Source organism: Sturnira hondurensis, unplaced genomic scaffold (genome assembly GCF_014824575.4).
Source record: "Sturnira hondurensis isolate 20B ecotype Veracruz unplaced genomic scaffold, ASM1482457v3 Scaffold0003166, whole genome shotgun sequence".
Lineage (NCBI taxonomy): Eukaryota > Metazoa > Chordata > Mammalia > Chiroptera > Phyllostomidae > Sturnira > Sturnira hondurensis.
The window spans coordinates 1,929,805-1,956,540 of NW_028075797.1; the positions used below are offsets into that span (position 1 = coordinate 1,929,805).

Sequence of the window (26,736 nt, forward strand, 5' to 3'; positions counted from 1 at the left end):
AGTCACAGGCTGGGAGAAAATACTGGCAAACTGTGTGTCCAGCAAAGGACTAGTATCTAGAAAATATAACAAACTCTCAGAATTCAATGGAAAAGAAGAACCAATTACAAAAAAAGAAAAAATCATGAACATATATTTTACTGAATAAAATATACAGATGGTAAACACAGCTAAAAAGATGTTTGGCTCGTAGAGCCAGAGGGGAGAGTGGTAGTCGCCAGGAGCTGGGGGGCTGAGGGGACAGGGCTCTGGTGGTCAGAGTCAGAGACACTCAGCTAGCAGGCGAGTGAGTTCTGGGATGTAATAGCAGGTGACTATAGTTAATAAAAAACGTAATGTATACTTGATGTTTGCTAGAAGAGTGGATCTAAAGTGTTCTCTCCACACACACAAAAGGTGACAGCGGTGTTAATGAACTTGATTGTGGTAATCACCTCACAGTGTATTCGTACTTTAGGTTATTATGTTGTACCCCTTGAAAGAAACCATGTTTCACAACCTAAATATGGATGATTTTCATTTGCGAATCATACCTTGAGAAAGCTGGAAAAGAAATTATGTTCAACATCATTAGCCATTATGGAAATGCAAACTGAACTGCAGTGAGGAGTCACTATGAACAGAATGGCAGAGAAATGGAAGGAAGGAGGAAGGGAGGAACGGAGGAACGGAGGAACGGAGGGAGGGAGGGAGGAAAGAAGGGAGGGAGGGAGGAAGAAAAAGTAACAGCACTGAACATTGATAAAGAGGCAGAAAAACTGGATCAGTTGTACAGTGCTAGAAGGAATATAAAACAGTCCAGCCACTCTGGAAAACAGATTGGTATTTTCTTCAAAAACTAAAATGCAACTGCCATCTGTTCACATGCAAACCTGTACAGAAATGTTTATAGCAGCTTTATTTGCAATATCCAAAAATTGGGAACAGCTTAGATTTCCTTCGGCAGATAAATGGCTAGACAAACTAGTAGCATGTACATAGTAGGTGTACTTAATCAACTCAGGCTGCCATAGCCAAGTACCAGCAGACACTTATGCACAATTCTGGAGGTTGAAGTCCAAAATCAAGGCTCCAGCAGGGGCTGGTTTCTGGTGAGAGCTTGCTCCCTGGTTTTCTGAGTCCTCATAGGAGAGAGATCTTTGGTTTCTCGTCCTCTTTTATAAAGATGGGGCTGTCACATTCTGTCAGGCCAGAGCCCCGCTCTTAGGACCTCATCTAGCCTTAATCATTTGCTCTATCTCCAGAATAACCACACGGGGGTCTCGGGCTTTAATATCTGAATTTTAGGGAGACACAATTCACTCCACTGCCCTCTGGAATACTGCTCAGCAATAAAAAAGGAATGCATTATTAACTGTTGTTACGACTTGGAGAGGTCTCCAGGAAATTGTGCTAATTAAAAAAAATCAATCTTTAAGAGCCATGACCGCATTTATAAAACACTTTTGAAATGATCAAATTTTAGAAATGGAAGACAGAGTTGTAGTTGCCAAAGATTAGGGCTAGAGAGGAGGGCTGTGGTTCCAAAAGGGCTGCCAGAGGGACCCTGGTCGTTCTGGGCCAGCTTGACATCCTGACCCTGGTGGAGGAGACATGAACCCACACAGGTGATAACGTGGTTAAGAACTTAACACACACACACAGCCGAGTGTAACCAAAATGGGGAAATATGAAAGAGATGGTGGATTGTACCAGTGTCGTTCTCCTGGTTGTGATGTCGTACAACTGTTTTTGCAACACATAACCACTGAGGGAACCTGGCCAGTTTATAAGCAGATCTATCTGAATTCTTTCCTCCAGCCATCTGCTTGCCTCCAGTGACCTCCCTATACATTTTTAAATGTTTACTTTGTAAATTGTATAAGGAACATGCTTGATAAACTTCTGCTCTTTTTTGTACTGTCCCAGTTTTTAGAAGTTAAGCAAACATTCTTTGCATAATATTTTGTTTCCAGTGTTACTTTCCTTCATGAGTTCCACTTTTTCATTTTACATTTATATCATGATGCTGACTTGAACTCATTCTCAATGGCCTAGAGCAGAGATTAGCAAACTCTGGCCCACAGGCCAAATGTGGCCCTACCTTCTGTTTCTGTCGAGTTTAACAGTAAGTCCATTACATATCACCTGCGGGGGCGGGTGGGGGGGGGCGGCTGCCCCAGCTATGGGAGCGGAGCTGACTGGTTGTGACAAAGACCCCTGGTCCACAAAGTTCAAGGTATTTACCATCTGGCCCTTAACAGAAAAGGCGCGTTGTTCCTGATCTAAAGGATTAAAAAAGAAAATCCATTTTTTTAATGTACAAAATTTGAATGTTTCCATCAAGAGAGTAAATTAAACGTTAAAAATTAAAATTTATTTTTCATTATTTTAAGTCTTCAAAATATTCTTTTAAAATTAAAATTAAGGGATTAATTATAATTAATGAATATCAAAGTGTTACTTAAAATTATTTAAATGATGCTCTTTTAAATAGTTATGGTAATGTAAAGTACGGCAAAGGGAATGGAGTCAATAATATTGTAATAACTATGGATAGTGCCAGGTGAGTTCTGGAAATATTGGGGGAACATTTTGTGAAGTATATGACTGTCTAACGACTATGCTGTACACCTGAAACTAATACAAAATAATACTGACTGTAACTGTAATTGAAAAATAAAATGTAGAGAAATATAGAAGGATCAGCAATTCCAGCGTTTGTCGTCAGTGTAAAGAATCACTATGATGCTCCATCCTTATTACATCTGGTCCTACATATATCGAAACTTAAGAGTAATAACAAGCATTTATGATTTCCAAACGCCTCCCAGTTGCCTCGTGTAAAACGCCGTGGATGCTCCGCTAGGTCGCGAGGGCGTCCTGGGCCGCCCATCAGAATGGCGGGGAAAAGCCCCAGGACCCGGAAGTTCAAGGGCTGGGAAACGACGCTGCCTCGTGCAGGCCTCCCTCATACCCACACTACCTTGAGCGGAAGGGTTGGACGAATTAATTAAGCAGCTTTTTCTGTTCTTGAAGAGTTCCCATCACGGGGTTCCCATCCGCCTGCCGTCTGAAGCGGCGCCTGCCCGCAAAGCCGCCCCGCCTCACCCTCGGTCCCGGCGGCGCCCGGCGCGGCCGCTGCTCCTCGGGCGGTGCGCGCGAGGCGGAGGGTGTGTCCCCGGGGCCCGGGGTGAGAGTGCGCAGAGGGAAGCGCGGCCTCCGAGCGGAGGTGGCCACGTGCTGCGGCTCAGTGCGCGCGCGCCGCGTGCAGACAGAAGGCCGCCTGGCCGGAGTTCGACAGTCACAGAGGCGGCGCCGGGCGCCAGAACAGACCCTGGTCTTGAGCGGCGGGGCTTTCAAATTACACGGTTGGCGGAGCCCCGGCTCCTTCCGTAGAATCAAGAGCGACGTGACGTGGCAGGGCCTTTTTTCTCCAGCTGAGCCTTCGTGGTTTGAGGAGGGGGGAGAGCCTTCGTCCCTCCCAAGGCCCCGTGAGGCTGGGGTGCGCGCCTCTCCGCTCCCCTGGACCCACGGCTCTAGCACGGGGCCGCAGGGCAGGATTCCGAGCAGAAAGCCCGGTACTTTTCTGGGGCACGGGCCTCAAGGGAACCGGCCACGACAGCCACCGAGGGCAGCAGGGGAAGCACGATTTTCGGGAGGCCCGAAGGGCCCACCTCAGGTTACTGCCCGCAGCGTGATTCTGTGGCTGTCTCCCACCACGCTCGGCCCGGGCAGCGGGCTCCGGGGCTGCATTTAACGCGACCGAGGCGTAGCCGGAGGGCGTGTGGGTCCGCCAGGCGAGGGAGAGAGCGAGAGGCCGGGCCGCCGGTGGGGGCGGAGGGAACCGCGAGCCGGGGAAGGAGGCCCGGGAGCGCCGGGGGCGCCGGGCGCCGTGGGGGTGGGTCCCCCGGGGAGTGAACGGCCATCCTGGGCTCAGGTGCGGGATCTGACCTGCAGTCCGGGGCGCTGAGTGACTGGCGGTGTGGGGGCCTGGGGAGGGGGACAGCGAGCCCGGGACAGAGGTCTCCGAGGACTGAGTGGGGCGTTTGGAGAGGGGCGGGGGGGGGTGTACTGAGGCCCACCTCTCGCCCCAAGGAGAAAATGCCCCCTCCCCGCTTTAGAGAGCTGTAGGGGAGCCCTCGACGGCAGGCGGGTGGAGCGGGGGTGTGGAGAAGAGCAGAAGGGAAAGGGGGTCTGTGCGAAGGACTGAGGAGGACCAGGGAGGGTTCCAGGGTGTGGGGAGGCTTCGAATGGAGCGGAACGAAAAGAGCCAGAAGGACGTCAGACCAGCAGTGAGCTGAGGTCCGAGGCGGAGGGTGGGGTGAGGCCGATAGGGGAAGGGGGTCCTACGGGGGCGCAGAGTGGGGGGCTGCTTCCGTACCCTAGCAGGAGCAGGCAAGGAGGTAGGAGAGGGATGGCACGCTAGCGCCCCTTGGCGATGGCTGTCTTCAGAGGGGGGCACAGAGGCAGAGGGGAGCCCCAGGGGGACGTCCACGGGTGGGGGGTGGAGGGCGGGCCTGGAGAGGCGGATGGAGACTGCAGGGTTCGGCTGCTGCCGTGTTTGAGTTCGGGACGTCTGCGTGGGGCCAGGGCTGGAAGAGAGATGCCCGCGGACTCCAGGTCTGTGCGCCGCCAGCGTTTGACTTCCGTGTTAGGGGACTCTACCCTCCCCGGAGCCCATGCGTCCCCCTGAAACGTTACTTACAGAAACGTCAGTGGCGGTTGCTCACAGGATGAAGTTTCAAGTCCTAACAAGCAAGATCCTTAGTATCAGACCCCAAGGCCTCCCGGAATTTGGCTTTGTGCTCCTGAACATTACTTGCATGTTCCTGTTTTTATCTTGGCATTTCTTTCCTTCAGTGAACATTAGCAGGTGAAATGCCACTTTTGTCCTAGTTAACTTGTCACTTTCTTGTCTTCCCCTGGGAAGTAAACCCATCCAAGAGGAAGGGGCCTTGTCTTTTTGGCTTGAATTAGAGCTCCAGCCCCTAGCATGAAACTCACCAATGGGAGGACACCCTCAGCGTTTGTCAAACACACAACTGTCCCTTTGCCCCACACCCACTGACACACCCACAAACGCTGGCTGCCATTGGGGTGTGTGAACTACAGCCAGAGGCTTCCTTCGTGGCTTTATTAGAGACCCAGCAGGGTGAAGATCCATCTGAGTAGAAACAATTTCATTACAGGAGAATGTTGGCTGTTACTTCTAAGGGTGTCACTTTATTGCCCAGAACGTGAGTAACTTACTTTCTACTTTAATAATTAGATACAAGAATACTTCGTTTTTCAAGAACTTTTGTATTAAACATTCGCTTGGATCCACAGTCACAAACTGCTTGCTGGGAGGAAGCTGTGCGGAGAGGGCAATGCACGGTGCTGGCTGCTCAGGGCCTACGGCCCTTCAGAACATGGGTTCAGTGGGTCACGACTTCTGGTTTGCCTACATCAGATTCTGTGTTCTAAAATAATTCTGGCCCAAATACAACATGTTGTTGGGCTGCTTTGGGCCACACAAGCCAATTTAAAAAAAAGTCTTAGCCCTGGCCAGGAGGTTCCATTGGTAGGAGCATCGTCCCATACAAAAGGTTACAGGTTCTATCCCCAGACAGGGCACATACCTAGATTATGAGTTCGATCTCTGGTTGAGGTTTGCACGGAGGAAATCAGTTTCTCTTTCTCTCAATCCCTTCCTCTCTAAAATCAATAAAATTATCTGCAGGTGAGGATAAAAAAGTAAGCATTCAATGTACAAACTTGGATTAATCATAATCCATGGTTCATGGTATATTCTCATCATTGAGTCTTGCACAATCCTCATTTCATTCATTTGTTCATTTGTTCATTCATTCATTCCAGGCCAACAGTTTCCAGCCTCTAGAATACATATGGTGCTAATTCCAAGTGCATGTTAAATGTGTAAACGATGTCCCTGCAACTGCTGTTTACATGGCTAATTAACTCAGCAAGCCTTTTCTGGGTGTTAACACAGTGCCGTGATTATGGTGTAGGCTTAGAGGGAGAGGGTTTGTATTTAGGTTATACACTTGAACATGGGCAAATTACTTCACCTTGACCTCATTTTTTTCTGTTGCCCAAGTGGGTTATACCTTGTAAGGCCGTTGTGGATTATACCTTGTAAGGCCGTTGAAAACACTGAAGGAGATAATCCACGCTAAAAGCACAAAGCATACTGGAATAACCGCATTAACACTGGCTACCACCACTGTTATGCTAAGGAGAAGGCAGAGGCAGACCTCTCTGCCTGTCTCCTGCTGTTGCTGACACACTAGCAAGGAATCGAGATACACCTGGAAGGGGAAAATGCCTTTCTGGCCCAAACACAGGTGCAATGTCTTCACAATCCAGCAGGACCCTGGATAAGACGAGAGTCAGAACAATCTCTTAAGAGTCAGTGGCTCTCAAACTGACTGTTAGAATCACCTGGTGGGCTCACTGAACTACAAGTCACTGGGCCCCACCGTGGTCCTTAGATCCTGGAGGCAGGAGGGAGGGGCTGACACGTGCATCTCCACACATTCCCAGGCAAAGTTGCTGCTGGTCCAGGGGCCACACTTTGAGAACCACTAGGCTAAGCAATTCAGTCTGCTGAGGGGCAAGAAGCAGTCAAGGGAAGCTTCCTGGGGGTGAAGGCCTTTGAGGGGAATCTCAGGTTGCTCATGAAGGGGGGTGAGTAAAGGGAACAAGCACACAGAGGTGTACGAGTGCCCAGGCTGCTCAGGAAAGGCCTGTGATGAAGCCGAGAGGTGTCCAGGCACCACAGGCACAGGCCTTCGGAGGCCAGCTCAAATCCTGGCTCCACTCTGCTGACCTCTGAGCAGAAGATTTTTAAACCCAGGGAAGCGTGAGAACTGGCCGCCGCATGAAGGCTGGTTGAGGGGAGAGCAGGTGAGAGAATGGGGAGAAGTGGTGGGACAGGAGCAGAAAGCAGCGTGATCCTCAGCCAGGTGTCTCTGGCTTCTTTCAAATCTGGGGGCTTTCTTCTGTGACCCTTTTCACACTAGGGACTGAGACCCATGATTTCCAAAGGTGTAAAATCAAGTATGGGGTACAGTCAGCATTTAAAAAATGAATTAGAAGAAAACAGAATTTTAAAAATCCAGAGGTCATTGCACAGAACAAGGGTCTTGTTTTGTCGCACCTGTTTCAGGTGTGTGGGTGGACGTGCACTGCACCGGGATGTACATGGATTGTGGTCAGAAAGGCTGGAGCCAGGGCTCTGAAGTCTGCTCACCAGCCCACCCAGGACTAGGGTCTGCCCTGGGGGCAGATGACCTGCATCTTATGCTTTATTATTTCAAGAAAGGTAAAAACACAACTGAAACACAACAAGAGATTTGTGCAATGTATAGAGAAGGTTCTGTGACTGATCACACGTGTCAGAAATGCTTCACAGTTTCTTGGTTCTACCGACATTTTGGCCAAATAATTCTTTGCTGTGGGGCTGTCTGATGCATTGGAAGATGTTTAGCAGGATCCCTGGTGCCCACCCACTAGAGGCCAATAGGGGGAGGTAGCTGACATTCAAAATATCGAAGTCAATCAAGTTATTGGTGAAAATGAAAAATGTCTTTTATTTTATGGAAAAAGCATAATGGACTTCTTAGCCAACCCAGTACAAAGTCCACAAAGAGCGTGGAGAAACCTCAAATATCAGGTGATGAATCAAGTTAGAACTGAGGGAGCCGAGTCCTGTTTGCCAGGTCTGGCCTGGGACTTGGACACAGGCCTGAATTGAAGGCTTTGGCGCCCTCGGGCCACATTCAGATGCCAAATGCCGGCTCAGAGGTCCATTTGCCCCTGGCCTGCATCTCGGAACCAGCAACCATTCCGGGCAAGACCGTAGGTGAGGACCCAGACTGACAATACTTTAGGGGCTGTAGGCAGACCCTGTCCCACCCCAGCTTCCCACACCAGGTGAGAAATCCTGGGAGCACCAACCCCACTCTGTTTGACTCTACCAAGTATGTCAGCAACTCTTTTTCAAGAATTTTCATGACACCGTAATTGGGACTGTGTTTGTAGAAATATACATACATACATACATACATACATACAGTTACTTTCGCTTCTGTATGGGTGGTTCTCTACCCAGTCTACAAATTTCACTGGCTCTGGGAAGGCACACTCCAAGACCCCCTCCATGCCCCTGTATATCTGGCTTAGGGCCTGCCCATCTTCAGGTGTGGTTAGGGGCAGATGGTGTCACTTTGCACATTAAGGAAGAATTGCAGAGAGGTTCTGTGGCTTGCTCAAGGTCACTGAACAGAAGCTACCTGGGTGGCTGCAGGTCTCCTGCCTGCTGGCACAAGGCCTCTCAGAGGCTTCTGGCCGCTCAGATGTGAAGTACAAAAGCTTGCTGTGTGCTTGTGATAGAGCTGAAGGAAGATGGGCAGTTTCACAGTGCGGGAAGTGCCTTTGCTGATACAGTTCTCTACCTGATAAATAACCCCATTCTGTTGAAAGGGTACTTCCATATCTAGGAAACTGCTCAAAAATTCATAGGGGGGAAAATAAAGGCAAAGTTTAAAAAGTAACATGTGGAAAGGCCCAAGTCACTGTTCTGTCCTCTTTCCTTCAACTGACTTAATGCCACTGAGGCGTAATTTTTCAGTGTGGACACAGGGAGGCCCTCAGGGACCCTCACTGTGCGACTGGGTGCAATGCACAATTCTGTCCTAAACTTCTTATGCGACATACGTACATGCAGCATCAACAGTCACATCTTATTTCCTCTCATCCACCTTGATTGAGGCAGAAAAAGGGTAAACAGCAAATGCTGTTGTGAATATCCTTCCAAAATGGTAATTATTGCATCATTATGTTCGCTACTTTACTTGTCATGTACCATTAGAAGGTAACAAGATCATTGTCAGTCAAAGATTGTGGAGATAATTAGAGCATCTATAGGTTAGCAAGAAATCAAATTGGTGCTGGTGCCCATCAATGCTGAGGAACTGAACATAATTAGTGGCAAAATATGCAAAGGTTGAGCTGAATCAAGCCCCCGGGATTAAATACCATGACTGATTTGGAGAGTTGGCGCTTCTGCGTCCTGACATTGCAGATGGCAACATGAAAATAGGTGTGCAACGAAGGCAGTGAGGCTGCCCGAAACTGCGTTGACAGTCTCCCGTTCAGGGTCTGCAAGGTCCCGAGAACTGCCCGATTTGGAAAACAGAGTTTACCATGTTTTCCGAGCCACTGGCTTTTCTTCAAGTTTTCTTCTCTAGTCTGGGAGTCAGACAGAACATATAAAAGCAAAGCTGAGTGAAGTGGGCTTTCTCCAAGCAGTTCCTGCTCTATCTACCCTCAGCTTTCCAAGTCTGCTGGACCAGTCTGCCCACCCAGGGGGTCTCCAGTGCCCCACTTCCCACACACCCCTGTGGAGCTCAGGGCACCCTCTGCCACATGTCCAGAGCTCCTAGTTTCTAGTCACTGCCAGTTCTAATGCCCACTCTGCAGCTACCCACATCCTGCTACTCTGTACTGCTTTCCTTTTTTTTTCCCCAGTAAGATAAAAACATCAATCAAAACAGAAATTTCATCAGGTTGACAGTAAAATTGAACAATTTTACATCTTAAAAAAAAAAAAACCAAACCCAAAACAGATTTTCAAAGGTGAGGCAGGAGCCTGCAAACTGATGAGAGATCTGCCACATTCAACAAGACACAGAAAAAGTGGACACAGAGAAAAGAATCTGGAAGGCCTTAAACAACACCTCTGAGTCCTCTGAGCAAAATGCAAGGAAAAGGCAGGAAAGGCTATTGCCAAGGGCCTGAAAGCAGATTTGTCATTGATGCAGAGGAAGCAAAGGCTGAGGTTGGAAGGAGGCCTGAGATGCAAAGGGCACTTGCTAACTTGGCCTATACCTACATCATCTACAAATCCCAAAGTCCCTTCCTGTGACGTACAGTATTTTGCTTAGAGCATACACACACACACACACACACAAAAGCTCATAAAAACCTACATCAGACTGTCTGAAGCCCGGATGTCTACAGAAGCTAACGGGCAGGTGGCTGGGCGGATGGCCAGCTGTTGCGGGTCAGCCTTCTGCTCACGCTCAGCTGGGCTCATGGTGCGTCAAGAGCCAGGTCTGGCAGGAATGGCTTCTCGCCGGAGGCCACAATGGCCATCTCACACACACAGGCAGCTGGAAGCTTGGTTCACATTTTTTAATAACATGGCACAGTTTACATTACACAAGAAGGCTCCGCCGATGAGAACATGCTGAAGATTCAGTCGCTTCACTTTTCTTTTCACATAGGATCTAGAAAGGACTTTATTACATACAGGATAAACAGCAAAAAGGTCTGTATAGAACAATCTCTTTACAATACTGAAAGCTACCACTACAGTTCCAGTGTACATATTCCTTGGATTTTTTTTCCTTTTTAGTTGTTCTCTTTAAAAAAAAAAAAACACTGCACAACATCTGGAGTTCACAAAAAATCTGAAGCTCACAACTAAACCTTCAGTTTACTACTAAAATAGATCTCTCTGCTTATTAGAAACAATGGTCTGTAGTTAACTTTTTTTCTTCAAAAACAGGATAACAACGTCAGATAGCACTTTAATATACTAGAAGACCAAATGGAACTAATTTTATTTCATACATATATTTTACAGTCCAGTAGACAAGATATATTGTATTTCTCTGCTAGTAAAGTCATATTCTCTCCAAATATGTAGACAAGAGGCTTAATGTATTATAAAAGTATCATGAAGAGACATTAAGATTGATGCAAACTTAAAAACGCACGCGCACACAAGACTTCGTCTCTGCCACCTTTCACCCTCTGTACTCGCCATGGCTCTGCAAGGCTGACCTGCCACGGCTGGCTACCCCAGACTTTATTACCAACTGGAATATGGTGAGTCACATTAGGAAATGTGCACCTTCAATCCGTCAGTTATTGACTACAAGGAAAACATATCCATCATCTGAGAAAACTTGAAGCTTTCTTTCAGGATCTGTTTGGGTGTGATGAAATCCCATTACAAAACGAGGAAGTGTGTACAGACAGGAAGTAGGACACACTAAAAAATGCATGGTTCCCACATGAGGTGTGTGTGAAGTCACAGGACTGGTGGTGACGAGATGCTGGCAACCTGTTTGTGTCCCCTGATTTTGGCATCCGACAACGCCCGACCCCCTGGCACTGGCTGCTGTCATCCTCTGACCTTTCTGGGGCCGCACTCTCCCCCAGGAGCCTGCAAGCAGCAACTTCAGGTGCAAAGTTTCAGCCTGGGGTCCAATTTGCAAAATGGGATGTTCCTCCATTGAAAAAAACAAGCAAGGAAAACAGAGTCATATCACATAAGCGCTTGTTCAGGGAAAATATGACCTTAAGTATGTTGTAAATGGATCTGAAAAGGCTCCTTTGAGTTAGGCGGGCTTTTGTGAAAAGCCCGAACATTCATTGCATAGTTGAAGGGTTTAGCTGTCTATGACAATACATGGGAACGTAGCCGTAGCAGGCGTGTTCACTGGTATTAGGTTTGCAAAGAGCACATTTTAAGAAGTATTAATGTATTATGTTACTTAATCTTTACCTATTTACATTTGTACAAAGTAAAGCTTTCATCTTACCCTTTTGCATATATGAACCCTCAGCTCTTGAAGCAATCTTTTTTACATAACTATGTACATGGCCTTCCCGTCACGTCTAAAGAGCTTCGCACGGTGGACTGTGTGGACTGCGGTCTGTTTTCTCCCCAGGTAACACCATGATGGTGTGTGTGGTCATCTTCACTGTTTTGGTTCAAATCAAAACATTTTATACGAGAAACCAAAAGAGTTGGACACATGGGAACATATGACTTGGCTAAAAGGTCTGAAAAATTTCAACATATAATATACAAAAACATTTCAAAATCTGCACTGAGGCTATACACTGTTTACAAGGGGAAGCGCTGGGGGCTTCCTGCCCCCCAGTCTGTGTTACTGACGCAGGAGTCCTCTGGCTCTCTCCTTCTCTAGAGTCCAGCATTGCGTTGGTACGAGGTTCCTCCTTCCTCTTCCGTGGCCCATTCTCTCCTTATCGAGCTTCGATATCCTTCAGAGTGTGGGAAGGCGGCCTCTCCCTTATCTCTGCGGACAGAGGAGTAGTCCTTCGTGGGGAGACCGGGCGGCCCCCCAGCGTAGAAATGAGCGGGGGAGGCGCGCTCAGCGCTGCCGTAGGAGGGGTCTTGTTGAGGAGTCCGTTCTGGTGCCCCGCGGTGGGGCTGATTCTGGGGTAGTGCATGCTGGGGAGCCCCGGAGTGATGAGGCTGGGGTGGGGCAGATGTCCATCGAGGGAGGCCGGGTGGACAGGGTGGAGCCGCGTGTGCTCGTAGTCCTCTCTGAGCATGTGCAAGCGCTCCCGCTCGTCTAGGTGACCCCCTCGCTCGTGTTCCCGCCGAGGGTCCACAGACAGAGGGTGGTGGTGGTGGTGGTGGTGGTGGTTATAATCATGAGGCTCCCTGTCCCTGAAGGAGCGGTCGGCTTCGTACAGCCGTGGGGTTGAGAGACGGTGGAGAGGGTCATTCCTCAGCAGAAAGTCCCTGCCCAGCGGGTCTCTCCGGTGAATGTCCAATTCTCGGTAGGGATCCCTTAAAGGGTCCCGGATGGGGTCCCAGTGGAAAGAAGGATATGGGAACCGCTCTCCACCGGGGATGGGGCTGATGCCCATGAAGGGAGTCATCATGCGAGTCCTGTCCAGGCTGCTGATGCTGTTCATGGGGTGGATGCCCGTCACCCCCACTGTCATGGGCATGGAGGCCAAGGGCCCCGGGTGCACGCTGGACGAGGAGTTCGGAGGAGGCGGCTCCGAGGACCGGTGGGTCTGCGGGGCCTCCGGAGGGAGGTCATGGTCTTCCTTGCGCTCCTCCTTCACCTTGACCTCTGAGCTCTTCTTGGGGTTCTCGTAGGCCGGCTCGCTCTTGCGCTGCTCAGCCTCACGGCTCGAGGTGCTGCTGGGCCTGGCACTCTCCACGACGGGGGTCCGCACGTAGGGCGACGGCACTCGGGCCAGCTGCTTGGCCTCTTCGCCCACGGCTCGCCCTTCGTGGCCGTGGCCGTCCTTCTCCGGCGGGTGGCCCTCCCTCACCTTGTGCTCCTCCGCGGTCAGGTCCTTCCGGGACTCTGCATGGTCCCGCTCCCTCTCTTTGGATTTGTCTTTCTCGCGAGCCTCAGTGTTCAAATGACCCCTGATCTGTTCAGTGGAGCTGCGGGTGTGTCCCAGGGTGCTCACCGGGAGGATAGGTGCTGGTGAAGGGTGGCTGGAGTGTCTTTTCTCAACACTTTCCCTGAGGGAGAAAGGGAGACAGGAAGCAAATGAAATGGGCCCGTTGGCCTGGCCAGGGGCTGCCGATGAAATGGTGGTGTGAAAAGGGCAGGTTGGGTCAGTTTCCACAGTCACCGAGGTGGCCGGTGGCCCCTTTGTACCGCAAAGCCAGCCACCCTGACCTCACTTGCCTAGATTGTAGAGGAAGCTTCAAGGGGAGGGGAGGGCAGTGCTAGGGATGAGGGCGAGTGGGGAGTCTGGAGGGGAAAAACAATCGTCTCTGTGTGTGTGTCCCGTGCCTATATCAAGACCACAGGGGAAGAGCCTTCAGAAAGTTGAAGTGGCCCAGTGACGCTCCCGGCGCAGTGACGTGGCTATACTGCCCATCTGACCAGAGTCTTGAGATCAGTTAGTGTCGAGAAGAAAGTTTTCAGAGACTCAGTGCAAATGTGATCTTTTATCCAACTCTGTCATACAGAGCCAGTGGGACAAGAGTTCAGCATGACTATTACAGGTGCTTCTCTCTCCTGACATCAGGACAAACAGCTGGTTTGAGAGTAAAACAACGTGAAGACAGAGCAATCTCCAAGATGTGGCATGTGAGGGAGGGTTGAAAGGAAACCACAAATTCAGGACTTTGGGGTCACAAAAATAACTTTTGCATTAGGAAGAATAAGAAAGCTAAAATCTGGTGAGAAGAAAGCCAGTAGGAAAAGCAGGCTGAGAGACACAAAACCTCCTGGGGGAAGTCAAGGGCAATTTTAAGAGAACCTATGAATAGAAATGTGAAAGAACTTTAGAGACCTGTCTTGGTGGCGGCTTAAGACTACTGGGTGGAAAAGGCAAAGCCAGAGAATGACAATGAGGTCAGACTTGAAGAGGGAAGACAGAATCCAGCAAGTCTTGGGGCTCCCGGCAGATGGGGGGAGGGCGAGGAGACAAGCCGGACACCACGCTGGCTCAGCCTTGGCAAAGCCCAGCAGGCGAGGTGGCTGCAGTGGGGGAGGTTAAGGTTTCCCCACAGAGTTTGTTTCTGGCCCACATGCAAAGGCTGAGAAGAAGAGCATCTTTAAAAGGTAAGATTAAAGAAGAGTGTGTTTTAGGTTTCCTGAGTTTCATCCAAGGGGCTGTTTTGACTCCATCAATAAAAATGTGAACGGTCTCCTGCCGCATCCCACCTCTCTGCACTGACAGCCGCTCTGAGGAGCGCTCTGGGCCGAGGGGCATGTCCACTCTGGTGCACCCCGCTCTGGCAGCTCACAGCTCAGAGCTGTTATAAATGGTCCTTCCCCTGGCTGAGAGGGGTTTACCAAACCGTCTTGAAGGAAAACTTGTCTTTTTCTTTTACAAGAAAGAACTCAGTGATCACCGTGGCCTGTGATGAACATCTACCAATCTGTCACATCTAGAGCCTGCAAAGTTGAATTCTTTTAAATCACTAAGATACACACACAATATATATATACAGTTAAAGAAAAAGTAAAGATTTGGGTCATGATTGAGTCTTTAAGTATCAGGAGGAAATTGTTATTAAGTATTTTCTGTCAAGCATATCTTGAGTGTTCCTTGCTTATCAGTTTGTTAAAAATGAAAGTAGCCTGAAGAAAAAAGGGGGGCACATGGTCAGGAATACTTAAGCCATTCTCCAGAAAAAAAAAATACTGCCAGACACTTTCCTCTTTTGGCTACTTCTTTCTTAGGCACGAGTTACCAAGTGTTGAGATTAAAAAACAGTTAATAAAATTAATTATCCACTAGCAAAAAACCCCAAGCCAATTATGCTTATTGACGTTTCTCTAAATCTAGGTGAGCAAAATTTTATTAGTCATCTGTGAGAGCCCAGGATTTGAGTTTGAACATAATTTCAGAAAAATATGATGAGGCAATGCAAACATGACTTTCTCAAAGAAAACAAAAAGAGAGAGAAAAACCTATGGATGATTTAATGGACGGCACGAACTGGAAAGCAAATATGGTGCTGATTCATGCTGTGTGTGTTTGGTCCAAAGCTCCAACTCACTGTCTTGTACAGAAAGATTTGTATTTGGATACACTACTGCTCACATGGACTTTGGGGGGTCTGCATGTGTAAGTGCTTCTGAGTCAGGGCTGTCTTGCTCTGCGAGGGTGACGTTCTGTGGTCACCATGCTTTACGGGGCCAAGGGCGTGCACTCTGGGACGCCGGGGCCTGGGCGCTGCACTGGCCCCGGCCACATGAGGAGCTGAGGCTACAGGACCAGCTGGAGCACAAGGCTGGGGCAGGGAGGGTGGGTGGCCAGTACTTGGCACAGACGGGCTCCCCCAGTGGGACTCGAGAGCGATTTCTTTCCGTACCTTTCTTTGTCATCTTTACTAACGGATGAGTCTCGTTTATCTACATCTCTATCTCTGTCATGAGCTGCAGTGGACGCGCCACGCTCCAGCTCCCCTGGCTTCAGCCAGGGCGGAGGGGTCGGGAACGACGGAGGCGTTCGGTGCAGCCGGTTCCAGGGCTCGTGAGGGTTGCTAAAGTTCTGCACACTGGGGCCATCCTTGTGGCCGAACATTGAGTTGGGTGCTGAAATGGTGAAGTGGAGAACAAAAAGGTTTAAGAGAAATTATATAATCTGCTGTAATGAAGGTACTTACCAAAAAACTTTTAACAGCATTCAGAGTTAAAATGAATACATATTATTGGGAGCTGGAAAAGGAAAGGAGATTAATACATTCATTAGAGGAACTTGTCCTACACTGGAAAGGCAGCTCACAGCTTTTTTTTTTTTAAACCAAAGGCAAAGGGGTGGGAGGGGGACAATTAAAAAAGGAAGGGACCAAAAAGGAGTCAAGATTCCCTAATTAAACATGTCTGTGCATGCAGCAGCCCCAAGCATGCGAGGGTGTATTTCGGTGGTGTGCCTCAGACGGACAAGACCCAATTTGGAGTCGAGCTCAAGGCTGGCCACTGCCGCCCGCAGCCCTGCTAACAAGACTGCTGCTCTTCCCATAGCTTTGGCAAACTGATGTCACCAGAGACAAGTCAGCGCCATGACTTAAACAGATGCACAGGTTGCCACGCTAGCCAGAACTGTGAAGGCTGTGTTTTAGGTCTCCTGTCCCCAGAGACTGTGAGGTATGGATGGCATGAGAGAAAACAAGTGGAGTGTATTATATCAGTGATTAAATAACATGTTTGGGACACAAGCAGGTGTTGCAACTCTCTTCCTATTTGAGACAAGAGCTTCCAGGAGTAGAAGACTATCTGGTCCTCCCAGATTCTGGAGCAAGACATGTCACCGGCTCTTCACTCTCCTGAGCCTGGGGTTGTTTCCCTGCTATTCTGCTTTGAGCTCTTCCAATCCCATGAATGCCAAGGCAAGATGAAATTTAAAGTTGTTTTCACCTCTAATAGGATCTGTAGCTAAAGGGGCAGCAAGATGGAATGTGGGTGAAACCGAGTTTAAGCAAACTTTTTGGAGTTCAATGAACTGTATTGCCTTTCCTGACCCTCAGTAACATATTGACAGCGGACTGTCCTTAAAAAGTTGGTTTGGCTGTAAATGTGTACCTACACCTAATCCCACTGTTTAGGCAATGAAAAAACTCAATTTATTTCCCAAGGGCATAGTTTCTTTTTATCTGGAAAGGTCTTGAGCCACTGACAGATCAGAGGAGATGAACAGTCCAGGACAGACTTTAGAAAGTTAGAGGTACTCACTAACTGAAGGATTTCCAAGTCCCCCGAAGGCATTGCCACCAACTGCTGCGAGGCCAGTGAAGGTAGACGGCCGATTGAAAGGCTCTGCAAATGAGAGAGGGTGAAAGGACAGGCTGCAGGAGTCCACCGTGCGAGCAAGTCGCAGAGCTCGCCAGGAGCTGGGGGAAGCCACGTGGGACCCACACCTCTCTACACTCAGCCCTGACCTGTCCTGCTTCTGCTACCAGGTCATGTTTTCACTGCACTTGACCTTAGGCACTGGTTAGCAAAATATTTACAGAATCTATTTTCTGGAACTGTGCATTTTGCCCCATTTCTCTTGCCAGGTGGGGAACATGCCTCAAGCCACATGTTCTAAGAAGCCTCTGCCTCTGTCTCCTCTCTTCCAGGAATGTGCTGAGTGGGCTCTCTAATGGAACAGAAATGAGATGACATCTTACAATTAATCTATGATGCAGTTCTGAAGGCTCACGAATGACACACCCTGTGGGTGGGTGCCTCATGGCCCACATCTGCTTGTACGCTTGCAGAAAGTATCAAACAAGGCCATGAACAAAGCATGCACCCTTACTAGGAAGAGACATATGAATAAGGCAGTGAAATGTGAAGTGATTAAAACATATGGGTAATGACTTATCAAAACAGGGTCTTGTCTCTGCCTCCACTTCCGAGATGTGCCTGTAGACAAGGGGCAAGAGTTCACAACCTTCCTCCGGTGGGTGGGGCAGGCTGCTGTACTCGGGGAACCCCTGAGGCCCTGAGGCGTGGCTTCTACCCACCGCACATCAGTGTCTCTAGACGGACACATCTGACTACAGAGCACACATCTGCTCCCTGAAGAAGGTACTATCACAGGGGCTGAAATCCTGAGTGTGGATGACACCTCTTCAGGCTTCTACAAGGCCTCCGTCTTTTCCCTAAGTGGTGAGTGAGGTGGCTAGGACTACGGCCAAGTTGCTGAAAGTGTGGCAGAGGCGCAGTAAACAAAGGTTCTCTGAAAAGCCACACATCGCTCCGTCACTATTGGCAACTCACCTAGGTGAGCAGCAGGGTTGAGGAAGTTGCTGTGATGAGGAGGTGGCCCGAAAGGGGTCCCGGTCGGGTGTGCAGCACCTATGACGTCAAACACAATGGGTTAGATTTCCCTGGTGGCCGTCTGCTACCATGTAGCTGGCTGCTGGGCGTGGAAGGACCCGGGGGAGAACATGTTGAAGTAAGGACGTGGCTCGAGTCCACCAGGCAACTCCGTGGGGGAGAAGAAATGTGTAAATTTTTGAAGATGCTGACATACAGTATTAGAAACATCCAAAAACACTGCCAGTGGGACGGGGGAGGTTCTATAATGAAAAAAGTCTGGAGAAATTCCTGGTTTAAAAAAATGTTCAGTAAGAACATTCTTCCTTGCTGAAGAACTAAGAGCCACGGTCACATTCATGGGCTCACTAGCTCCAACAGGACAGCATTTGACCACAAAGGGTTTTCTTCATAGAACTTCTCAGGGAGTAAGGCTGCCACTTGGAGCCACCCTGTGGTGCATTCTGTGACGGCTCTGTGACCCCTGGCCCAGGAGCAGCTGACCTGTCTGCACTGCTCTGCTTTGGGCCACCACAGAACCTCTTTTCCTGGAAATGCCTTAGTTGTCACAGCCTCACACTGAAGGACATTCTAAAGCCCAGCCTTACGAGACTCTCTGTTGTGACGTACGCTGGGGTAGGGAAGGGAGAGGAAGGCCTCTGATCTCTCTTCGTCATCCCCAGGGCCAGGAGCAGCTGGTTTCCTCAAATGCTTCTGGACACTAATACTCTTACAACTGGCTCTGAGTCTGTGCCTGCCAGGAAACACAGGTCTAACTTTGTGGTCTCTCCTTTATCCACATTTCCTCTTCTACTCTGTATTTTGCCTTGAACAATATGTATTTAAGATGCCTCAGATCCTTTTCTTGAAGGAAGCTGGGGAAGGAAAGAGGGAAAGAGAGGCACAGAGCGTGTAGACAAGTGACTCAAGAGGGACAATATTCTAAGAGCTCAGGGCATTCGAAGGGCTGGTGGCCATGCAGATGACAGCTGGAGGAGAGCTTTGTGGGAGGCAGGCCTGGCTCTTGACAAGAGATGGGCCACAGTCACCTGAAGGTGCCTTTTTAGTTTATTTGGGCATTAGTGCCCAGTGGTAAGGAAAAAAGTGGCTGAATTTCATAAGGGTATGCAAATTATACATATCAGCTAAAACTTTTACCAAATAACCACTGGGGGCAAAATCCAATATTGTGTACACTGGAAAAGATTACCTTCCAGAACGGAAGTAGAAACAGGATCTGAATGAATTTACTAATAACTATTCTATACTCCCTTGTACTTTGACTAAATTCCCATGAACAAGTGTTAAGTTCCTTCAGAAATACAGATTAAATGTAGAAGGATCGTCCCTCCCCTCAAACCCTGTTAACTCAATTTGTGTTTGGACTGCTGCTCCCTGGCCTGCGAGGGCCTGCAGGTCTGGGGTGTGGAGCGTGGGGGCACATCTGTCNGGCAAAATCCAATATTGTGTACACTGGAAAAGATTACCTTCCAGAACGGAAGTAGAAACAGGATCTGAATGAATTTACTAATAACTATTCTATACTCCCTTGTACTTTGACTAAATTCCCATGAACAAGTGTTAAGTTCCTTCAGAAATACAGATTAAATGTAGAAGGACCGTCCCTCCCCTCAAACCCTGTTAACTCAATTTGTGTTTGGACTGCTGCTCCCTGGCCTGTGAGGGCCTGCAGGTCTGGGGTGTGGAGCGTGGGGGCACATCTGTCCTGGTCCTGAGCGGTTCTCTGTCCAGCCCAAGGTGGTGACTGACTCTGTACCCAGAAAGTGCAAACATGTTACCCTATCTCCACAGAGTGAATGGGGCCCAGCATATTCATTAGGTATTAAGTGTTATCAGCTAAATAAAAATTTGGCTGCATCCTGCCTGTGTAGTACATGCTAATTAATGCTTCCATGAGGACTGGGGCTCTGCTCAGCCCAGGGCCCCCAGGGTGCCTTGCAGTTCCAGAATTACTGAAGCAAAAGAAACCAATTCATCCGCTTGGCTTAAATGGAAGCCAGGGAGAAATCTCTCTATTTCTCTCCAAAAATTGCTCTTAATGTAGCCCTGTCTCAGAGCCTAGGTGCCATGGTAACAAAGCCTTCAAATGTGTCCCTAGACAGAGCTGACAGAGAAAAACCCAAGACCTTAGCAAATTCCATCTACCCTCGAGGGTGATTCACTTGCTTTGGCAACAAAGCCCATTAAAATGATGATTTCTTGCAATGTGGGTGTTTCTCTTTTCTTGAATGGGAGAGCATTAGGTCCACCACAAATGAGTCTTGGACAAAAGCCTGGGAAGGTAGCAGGCAGGATGGCTGTGCAACGTGTTCCCTAAGGATGAGAAATAGGGAGCCCCTTGGAGATTCGCGTCCAGAAGAATAAATTCTATTTGGCACAGCGAGTATTGAATTATGGAGCCGGTCAGTAAAGTGAGCTCAGTGGAGCTGTTTGTAAGCGGTATCCAGCGGAGCCCTGTGCCAGGCATCGCCCTGAGGACAGCTTTGGGAATGCCCAAATAATTAGCAGCCCTTGATACTGAACCGTGTTGTCATCTGCCTACGCTTCAGAGCCACCTCCTTCTGTCTGCAAGTGCCCGGAGCAGAAAGGGGGCAACATCCGAAGCAGCGACCTGCCCTGCCCTGCTCCAGCACACCCGGAAGCCGCCCGGCAGTGGCACTCTCAGCCATTGATGAACAGCTCTTTTGGGTATTTTACACCTTGTCCTCGAAACTTCCTGCATGATTACAACCCGCCAGGCAGTAATACTAAGTTCTGTAGCACAGACAACCAGCCAACAACTGATTCCAGACCATCCTACCAGCCAATATCAACATCATACCGTGGACCCGCGAACAACATGGGGCGAGGGACGCCAACCCCCTGCACGGCACATAACTTTCGACTCTCCCAAAACTTAACTACCAATAACCTCTGAATGCCTTACCAATAACAGAAACAGTCGATTGACACACATTTTGTATGTTACATGTATTATATATGATACTCTTACAATAAAGTAAGCTAGAGAAAAGAAAATGCTATTAAGAAAACCCATTTGTAGTGCTGTATGTATTCACTGAAAAAAATCCACCTGTAAGGAGACCCATGGTTCACACTGCCGTAAGGGCCAACTGTATTTCTTTATCTTCAGACCCTCAGAGCACAGCACGACTGACCGAGCATCACGGTGCGAGGCAGTGGAGCCTTCCGTGAGCACTGCGAGTGAAGTCCTGGCATTGTTTCCCTCCGATGTGCCCTTGCAGGTTTTCTGATCTTTTTTCAATAGCATTTGATGGGCTTGTGAGTTCTACTGGCTTAACACAGAGGCAAATAATGAGCCAAAGCAATGAGTCCCCTAAGGGGAAGATGATCTTCTTTCCTTCTTTAATGAAAAAGGGCACAGCAATGAAGGAGGTTCACTTCCCTCGCTATGCTAAGAGGTGGCCCTGCGAGCTGGCATAAATTGTGTTTTTTAGGGAGTGATTGAGTGGTGGCCCTGAGCACAAACACAATTTATTGAGCCACCTGAGAACAACATTTCTCCACTCTCCCCTGCCCCACGGAACTCACCAGCGGCGGAGAACAAAGTTGAAGGCCGTGCCAGGTCGTGCGGGTGGTGGATGGCTCCAAAGAGACTGGGGCCTGGAGGACGGCTCAGGAACTCGGGTTTCAGTCCAAAGTCCAGTTTATGTGGGTCTGACTGCATTTGTTTCTAAAGCAGCGGGGGGGGGGGGGGGGGGAGAGGGGGGAGAGATGACATCCTCAGAGGAACGGCAGGAAAGAAGGACATTAACGAAGGGGCTGAGACTGAGAAAGGAGACTGGCTGGTGCACCGGGCCTCCGAGCCCTGGTCATACTGCAGTTGATGAACGCCGTGAGGACACAGCCGCCCACACACCAGTTCACCCCAGCACCGGGGAAGTGGGTCAGCCTGACAGGGGTGCAGCAGGGCCTGCACGGGGAGCACCTGCCTCTCGAGTCAGAACGCCAAGCGGCGCAGTCAGTGCTCTGTCTTTGAGGTCACGTGGTTTGAGGACTAAAGTCCTATCTTTACTGACTCCAACTACCACCCCTCCCAAGTAGCTGACTACCCACTGTAAAGGCCCATTTCTGCAAGTTTTAACAGTAGTACTGTAAAGCTCATTTTATGAGGAACTCTGCATGAATAATCTTCTGTGTAAATTAATTGTTTAATGACTCTTTAACATTCTCTAATAGATCACAGTACATTAGCAACTGAAAGTTATGAAGAAATATTTGCATGCCCACGAGCTAATTTTCAAATGATCACTGTTACATCTTTTAAAAAACCAAACAAACTAAGTAGGGTTATTAATTTAACTAATAGGGTCTTTGCTTTGCCTACTCTCCCCAATTGCTGAAGAGATCAGTCTGCACCAGACAACCACCAAGAGCCTCTCTGACTGCGAAGGGCCTGCCATCAACGGCAACCCCGTCTCCTCTTATCGACACCTCCAGCCTCGAGCCAGCCTGGCAGCCCCCCTCCCGCTAAGGCTGTAGGAATCAGCTCCTCATCTGCTTCCTGATCCCTTAGCCTGCCATCATTCTTTTTTTTTAAAATGCAAACATCAATTTTATTTTTATATTGTAGTAATATATACTTGAAGATGAAACTTCAAAGATTATCATTTAAAATAGCAAAATTATTTTTTTCATTTTTGTCAATTACAGTTATAGTCAATATTTTCTGTTAGTTTCGGGTGTACAGCATGGTGGTCAGACAATCATGTATTTTATAAAGCACCCCCCCTGATATTTCCAGTACCCATCTGGTACCATACAGTTATTACAACATTACTGAAAGAATAACTAACTGTCTTTCCTATCCAGCATCATATTTCAGGCCTGTAGCCCTCTCAAACGGTATAATTTCAACACTGCCCCATCTTCTTGATTCTCAACAGCCCTCTCTGAATCAGCTTCCTACCCCCTGGATAAGCACCAAGTCCCGCTCGTTTGGGCCGGCCCGAGGCTCTGTGTTTCCCTGCCTTCATCCCCACTCTGCAGTCTCCCCTCCCCCACAGCCCTGAGCCTGTTCTGACTCTCACACTTCCCATCTCTGAGACTCATCTGATGCTCTCAGTCCCTCTGGCTCCATCTCCACCTCAAACTCCTTCCTGTTCTGCTAAACATAAATCCTTGCCCCGCTGTACATTAGAGTCAATAGGCTGCCATCTGATCCAGCATGTGTGAAGATCAGAGACGAATGTGCTATTTGCTGAGGGTCACGAACCCACTCATCCATCATACCTATTTAGAATGAAACCTACCTGAGCAGCTCAAGCGGGAAGCCATCCCCCTTGGAAGCAGACAGCACGTTCACCATTTTTTATGCACACACTGACCCTTACTACTGAACTCTAAGCAACTAAACCTCTGGACAGAAGGGTGCCCTCTGAGCCCGGCGCAGTAAGGAACCTCAGGCAGCAGGGCTCTCAGTAAACACTCGGTGGGTGACTAAAAGAATGAGTAAATGAACGTTATATAAAAGGACAATGTAATTTCTGCTCAAATCCACAGGGAATTCTGTCATGGAAGTCCCACTATAAAGTAACAGCCAAACCCCAAGACAAAGCTCCTAATTCACTATAAATCTATGAAAATCTTTTGAATGGCTCCTTTAATTTGGTTGCCAAATTATTTAGTGCTAATATTGCATGGTACACAGCACAGTTCCATTAACCACAAGTTAGGTCCATGAAGCAAAACGGCACTTGGGGATTAGAGAGAATGTGCTGAAGGGGAAAGAAAAGCCATCTCCGTGCAAGAGGTCTTCCTAACTGAACTGGGGTAATGGCGGTGTGAGTCGCCGGGGCACGTTCATGGACCAGAAGTTGCTGGAAGGGCACGTCCACACTCTATCCTTCATCTCTTAACCAAAGGAGTCACAGGAGGACGAGTCTCACCCCCACTCCCCCACCTACACACCCTGGAACACAGAGCGCACTGAACTAAGCATTGAAATCCAGTCAGCTCTTCAAAATACGCACATTCTGTAATGAAGCTAAACTGTAAGGTTTCTAACTAAATCACACCTAACAATTAAAGTGAGCAAAACTCACTGATGGGATGTTAGGAGAAAGAGCAGGCATTTGACACCAAAGCAGGTATCTTGCCGGCCTCACTCACTGAAGCTGGCTTTTAAAAAATCATTTAACCATTTAAACAAACAAATGAACATTTCTGTAGGGACTAGCTCTCCCTCTGAGTTTATCACTTTCTTTCATAATTCTCATATTGGCTCCCAAATGCTGTTAGGACTAAAAGCTTATTATTTGAAAAATGGATTAACTGAAGCCTATTGGAATTACTGGATTGATTGTTTCCCCCCATTTTTCTAGGCACAGTTACCCAGACTATAAACATGCAGACTGTAAAATCTGGACTTATTCCTTTGCTCTCTAAGCTGACCAGTGCTGCCACATCTGGTCACCTGCAGAAGTCCCTGACCAGTCCCCTACTGTATCTCAACAGCCTGGCAAAGTGTGCATCGTGTTCACTGTGGGATGAAAACAGATGAAAAAGAAAAATCACCTGCAGACAGGTAAGGTAATGGCCAGATGGTGGTTCTGACAAGAACTGACTGTATTCTCACCTCTGGCACGGGCCATCAGGGGGACTAATGGGGTGTGGGAAGGTCAATGCAAATAACACACTACTTCTAGAAGACTCATTTTCACCACCATACGCATTGCTACCGGAAGGTCTGTAGCATCATATAGATCTTACATTACTAGATCATTTTTCCAGAGCCATGACATGAAAAGAACGCACCCACTGTTACAGGAAAGCAAACTCTCACAGATAGGCCTTCCCACTGGGCCCTGCCCTGCCTCAGACCTCTGGTTCTACTGTCAGTCCGTCTCCGTACAATCAAGTCAACAAGGAGGCGCCTGGCTTACAAATCTCCCCGAAACGTTTATTTCAGGAGTTAGTCTACCTGTGTTTTGCTGTGTATAATGTGCACTTTTTTGCCCAAATTTTTGAGGGGAAAGAAGGGTGCACGCTATACATGGGTAGTGCCTGAAATACCTTGTATCTTTCTCTTGTGTTTCGTAATTAGTTGTTACATAAAATTTCTTATACCATAGTATGTTTCAAAATAAATGCTACAATTCCTTTATAATGCAAAAACAAACATCTGAATATAAATAAATGATTAAATTTAAAAATTCAAATGAACTTTTTTCCCCTGAAAATGTGGGTCAAGGACATGGGTGTACATTATACACAGGAGCATAGCATACAGGACAAAATGCAGTATATTTAAACTCTGCAGATCAATAAGACGACAAAAATCATTTTTTAAAGACAAAACTCATCAGAGTTATCAGTTTGCTTTTGTTTTGTCCCTTTGCTGGTGGTTTCCCTAACTGATAGTAAGATTTCCAAATGGCTTTTCTAAGAGAGACTTGATCCTTGGCAGGGAGGCCGCAGGCCCAGGAGCCCAGGTGCCCCACCCCCAAGGCCAGGAAGGCAAGACTGACCTTGACTTTCTGTTGGTGATGGTAGATCTGCCAGGCGATGTGAACATGCATAGCACACCACTTCCCTGGTTTCTGAAACAAGAAAGCAGCGTGGTCAGAAGGAAGACCTTTCAGAGAAAACCGCCTCCAATGTCCCCAAACCTACAGCAGATTTTGGCTACAGAGACTTTTTTCTTTTTCTTTTTTTCTTGTTCAGGAAACAAGAGTGCTTTGTACACTCCAAGTGCCTGCTGTCAGCAGCTCTCTGGCGCCCAGGCCCGAGGGAGCCAGTCAGCACCTCATCCTCCCGGGGGCACTGAGCTGGCAGCTACTCCTCAGAGAACCGCGCTGACGAGGACCTCCCTGGTCACCAAGGACAGGGCAGCAAAATCCCGAAGCCCGTGTTGTGTCTCTTCTCTATTTCTTTTCTGGTGCCAGCTGGCAGACCAGGGAGAGCTCAGAGCCCTACCTAACAAATGTGGCCATGCTATGATGCAAATGAGCTGTTCAGAGGAGCTAATTAGTGAATGTCTGTGAATCAGTTTAAAGCAAGAGAGGGTCTGGAACCTGTGTAACCTCCTCCAGCACTGGCTTTTCTGTACCCTCAAAGCAAGGCAAAGAAATTCACTGCACTTTTATTGAAGCCCAGTTTCTCTAAGTACTTCGTGGAGTTGTCAGCTACCCACTCACGTGCATAGGCACTGCCCTCTTCTACGTAAAACAGGGAAAGCAACAAGGGCGAGAACTCAGTCCTTCCTAGTTCTAGACCTCCTCTGCCCTCTGGGAGTGTATCAAGCCACGTCTCCCGCACCGTTTCAGGGCCTGCTTTACAAGCCTGGAGTCACTGTGGGTGTGCTCTGTCTCACCACGTGGAGGGCGGGGACCACCTGTCCCTGCCTCATTGGCAATGTGATCCACCCAGAGGCTCCCCATGTGCACTCGGCGAGGAGAGGGTGGGTGAGAGGAAACGATGCCCCAATCCTATGTGGGCCACGGACAGACGCTTCTGGTGTCTATGCGAAAGAGCTGATTCTGAAATACATACTTAAATCCAAGTCTGGGGTCAGTTTTCTTCTTTTGTAACGAAATTATTCGCATCATTTGAAATCATAAGTCATGACACAATTCTTTTTTTTCCCTTTTGGAAAAATTAAATTATATTACTTTACACACCAGAAATGGGTTAAGTATAGCAGGAAGTA

The 26,736-nt window shown here is 48.3% G+C and overlaps 1 protein-coding gene across 1 annotated transcript in view; it reads right to left on the minus strand.

The window, feature by feature from the left end:
* Positions 1-10,167: 10,167 nt before the first annotated feature.
* Positions 10,168-26,736, minus strand: part of AUTS2 (activator of transcription and developmental regulator AUTS2) — a 1,160,553-nt gene continuing 1,143,984 nt past the window's right edge. Inside the window, exons 14-19 of the mRNA XM_037041734.1 lie at positions 25,556-25,627; positions 21,618-21,759; positions 18,006-18,083; positions 16,971-17,054; positions 15,611-15,833; positions 10,168-13,297 (exon numbers count right to left, since the gene is read on the minus strand). Of these exons, the coding sequence (XP_036897629.1) occupies positions 12,049-13,297; positions 15,611-15,833; positions 16,971-17,054; positions 18,006-18,083; positions 21,618-21,759; positions 25,556-25,627 (1,848 nt within the window). The 3' untranslated portion in view covers positions 10,168-12,048. The remainder of the gene's footprint in view (positions 13,298-15,610; positions 15,834-16,970; positions 17,055-18,005; positions 18,084-21,617; positions 21,760-25,555; positions 25,628-26,736) is intronic.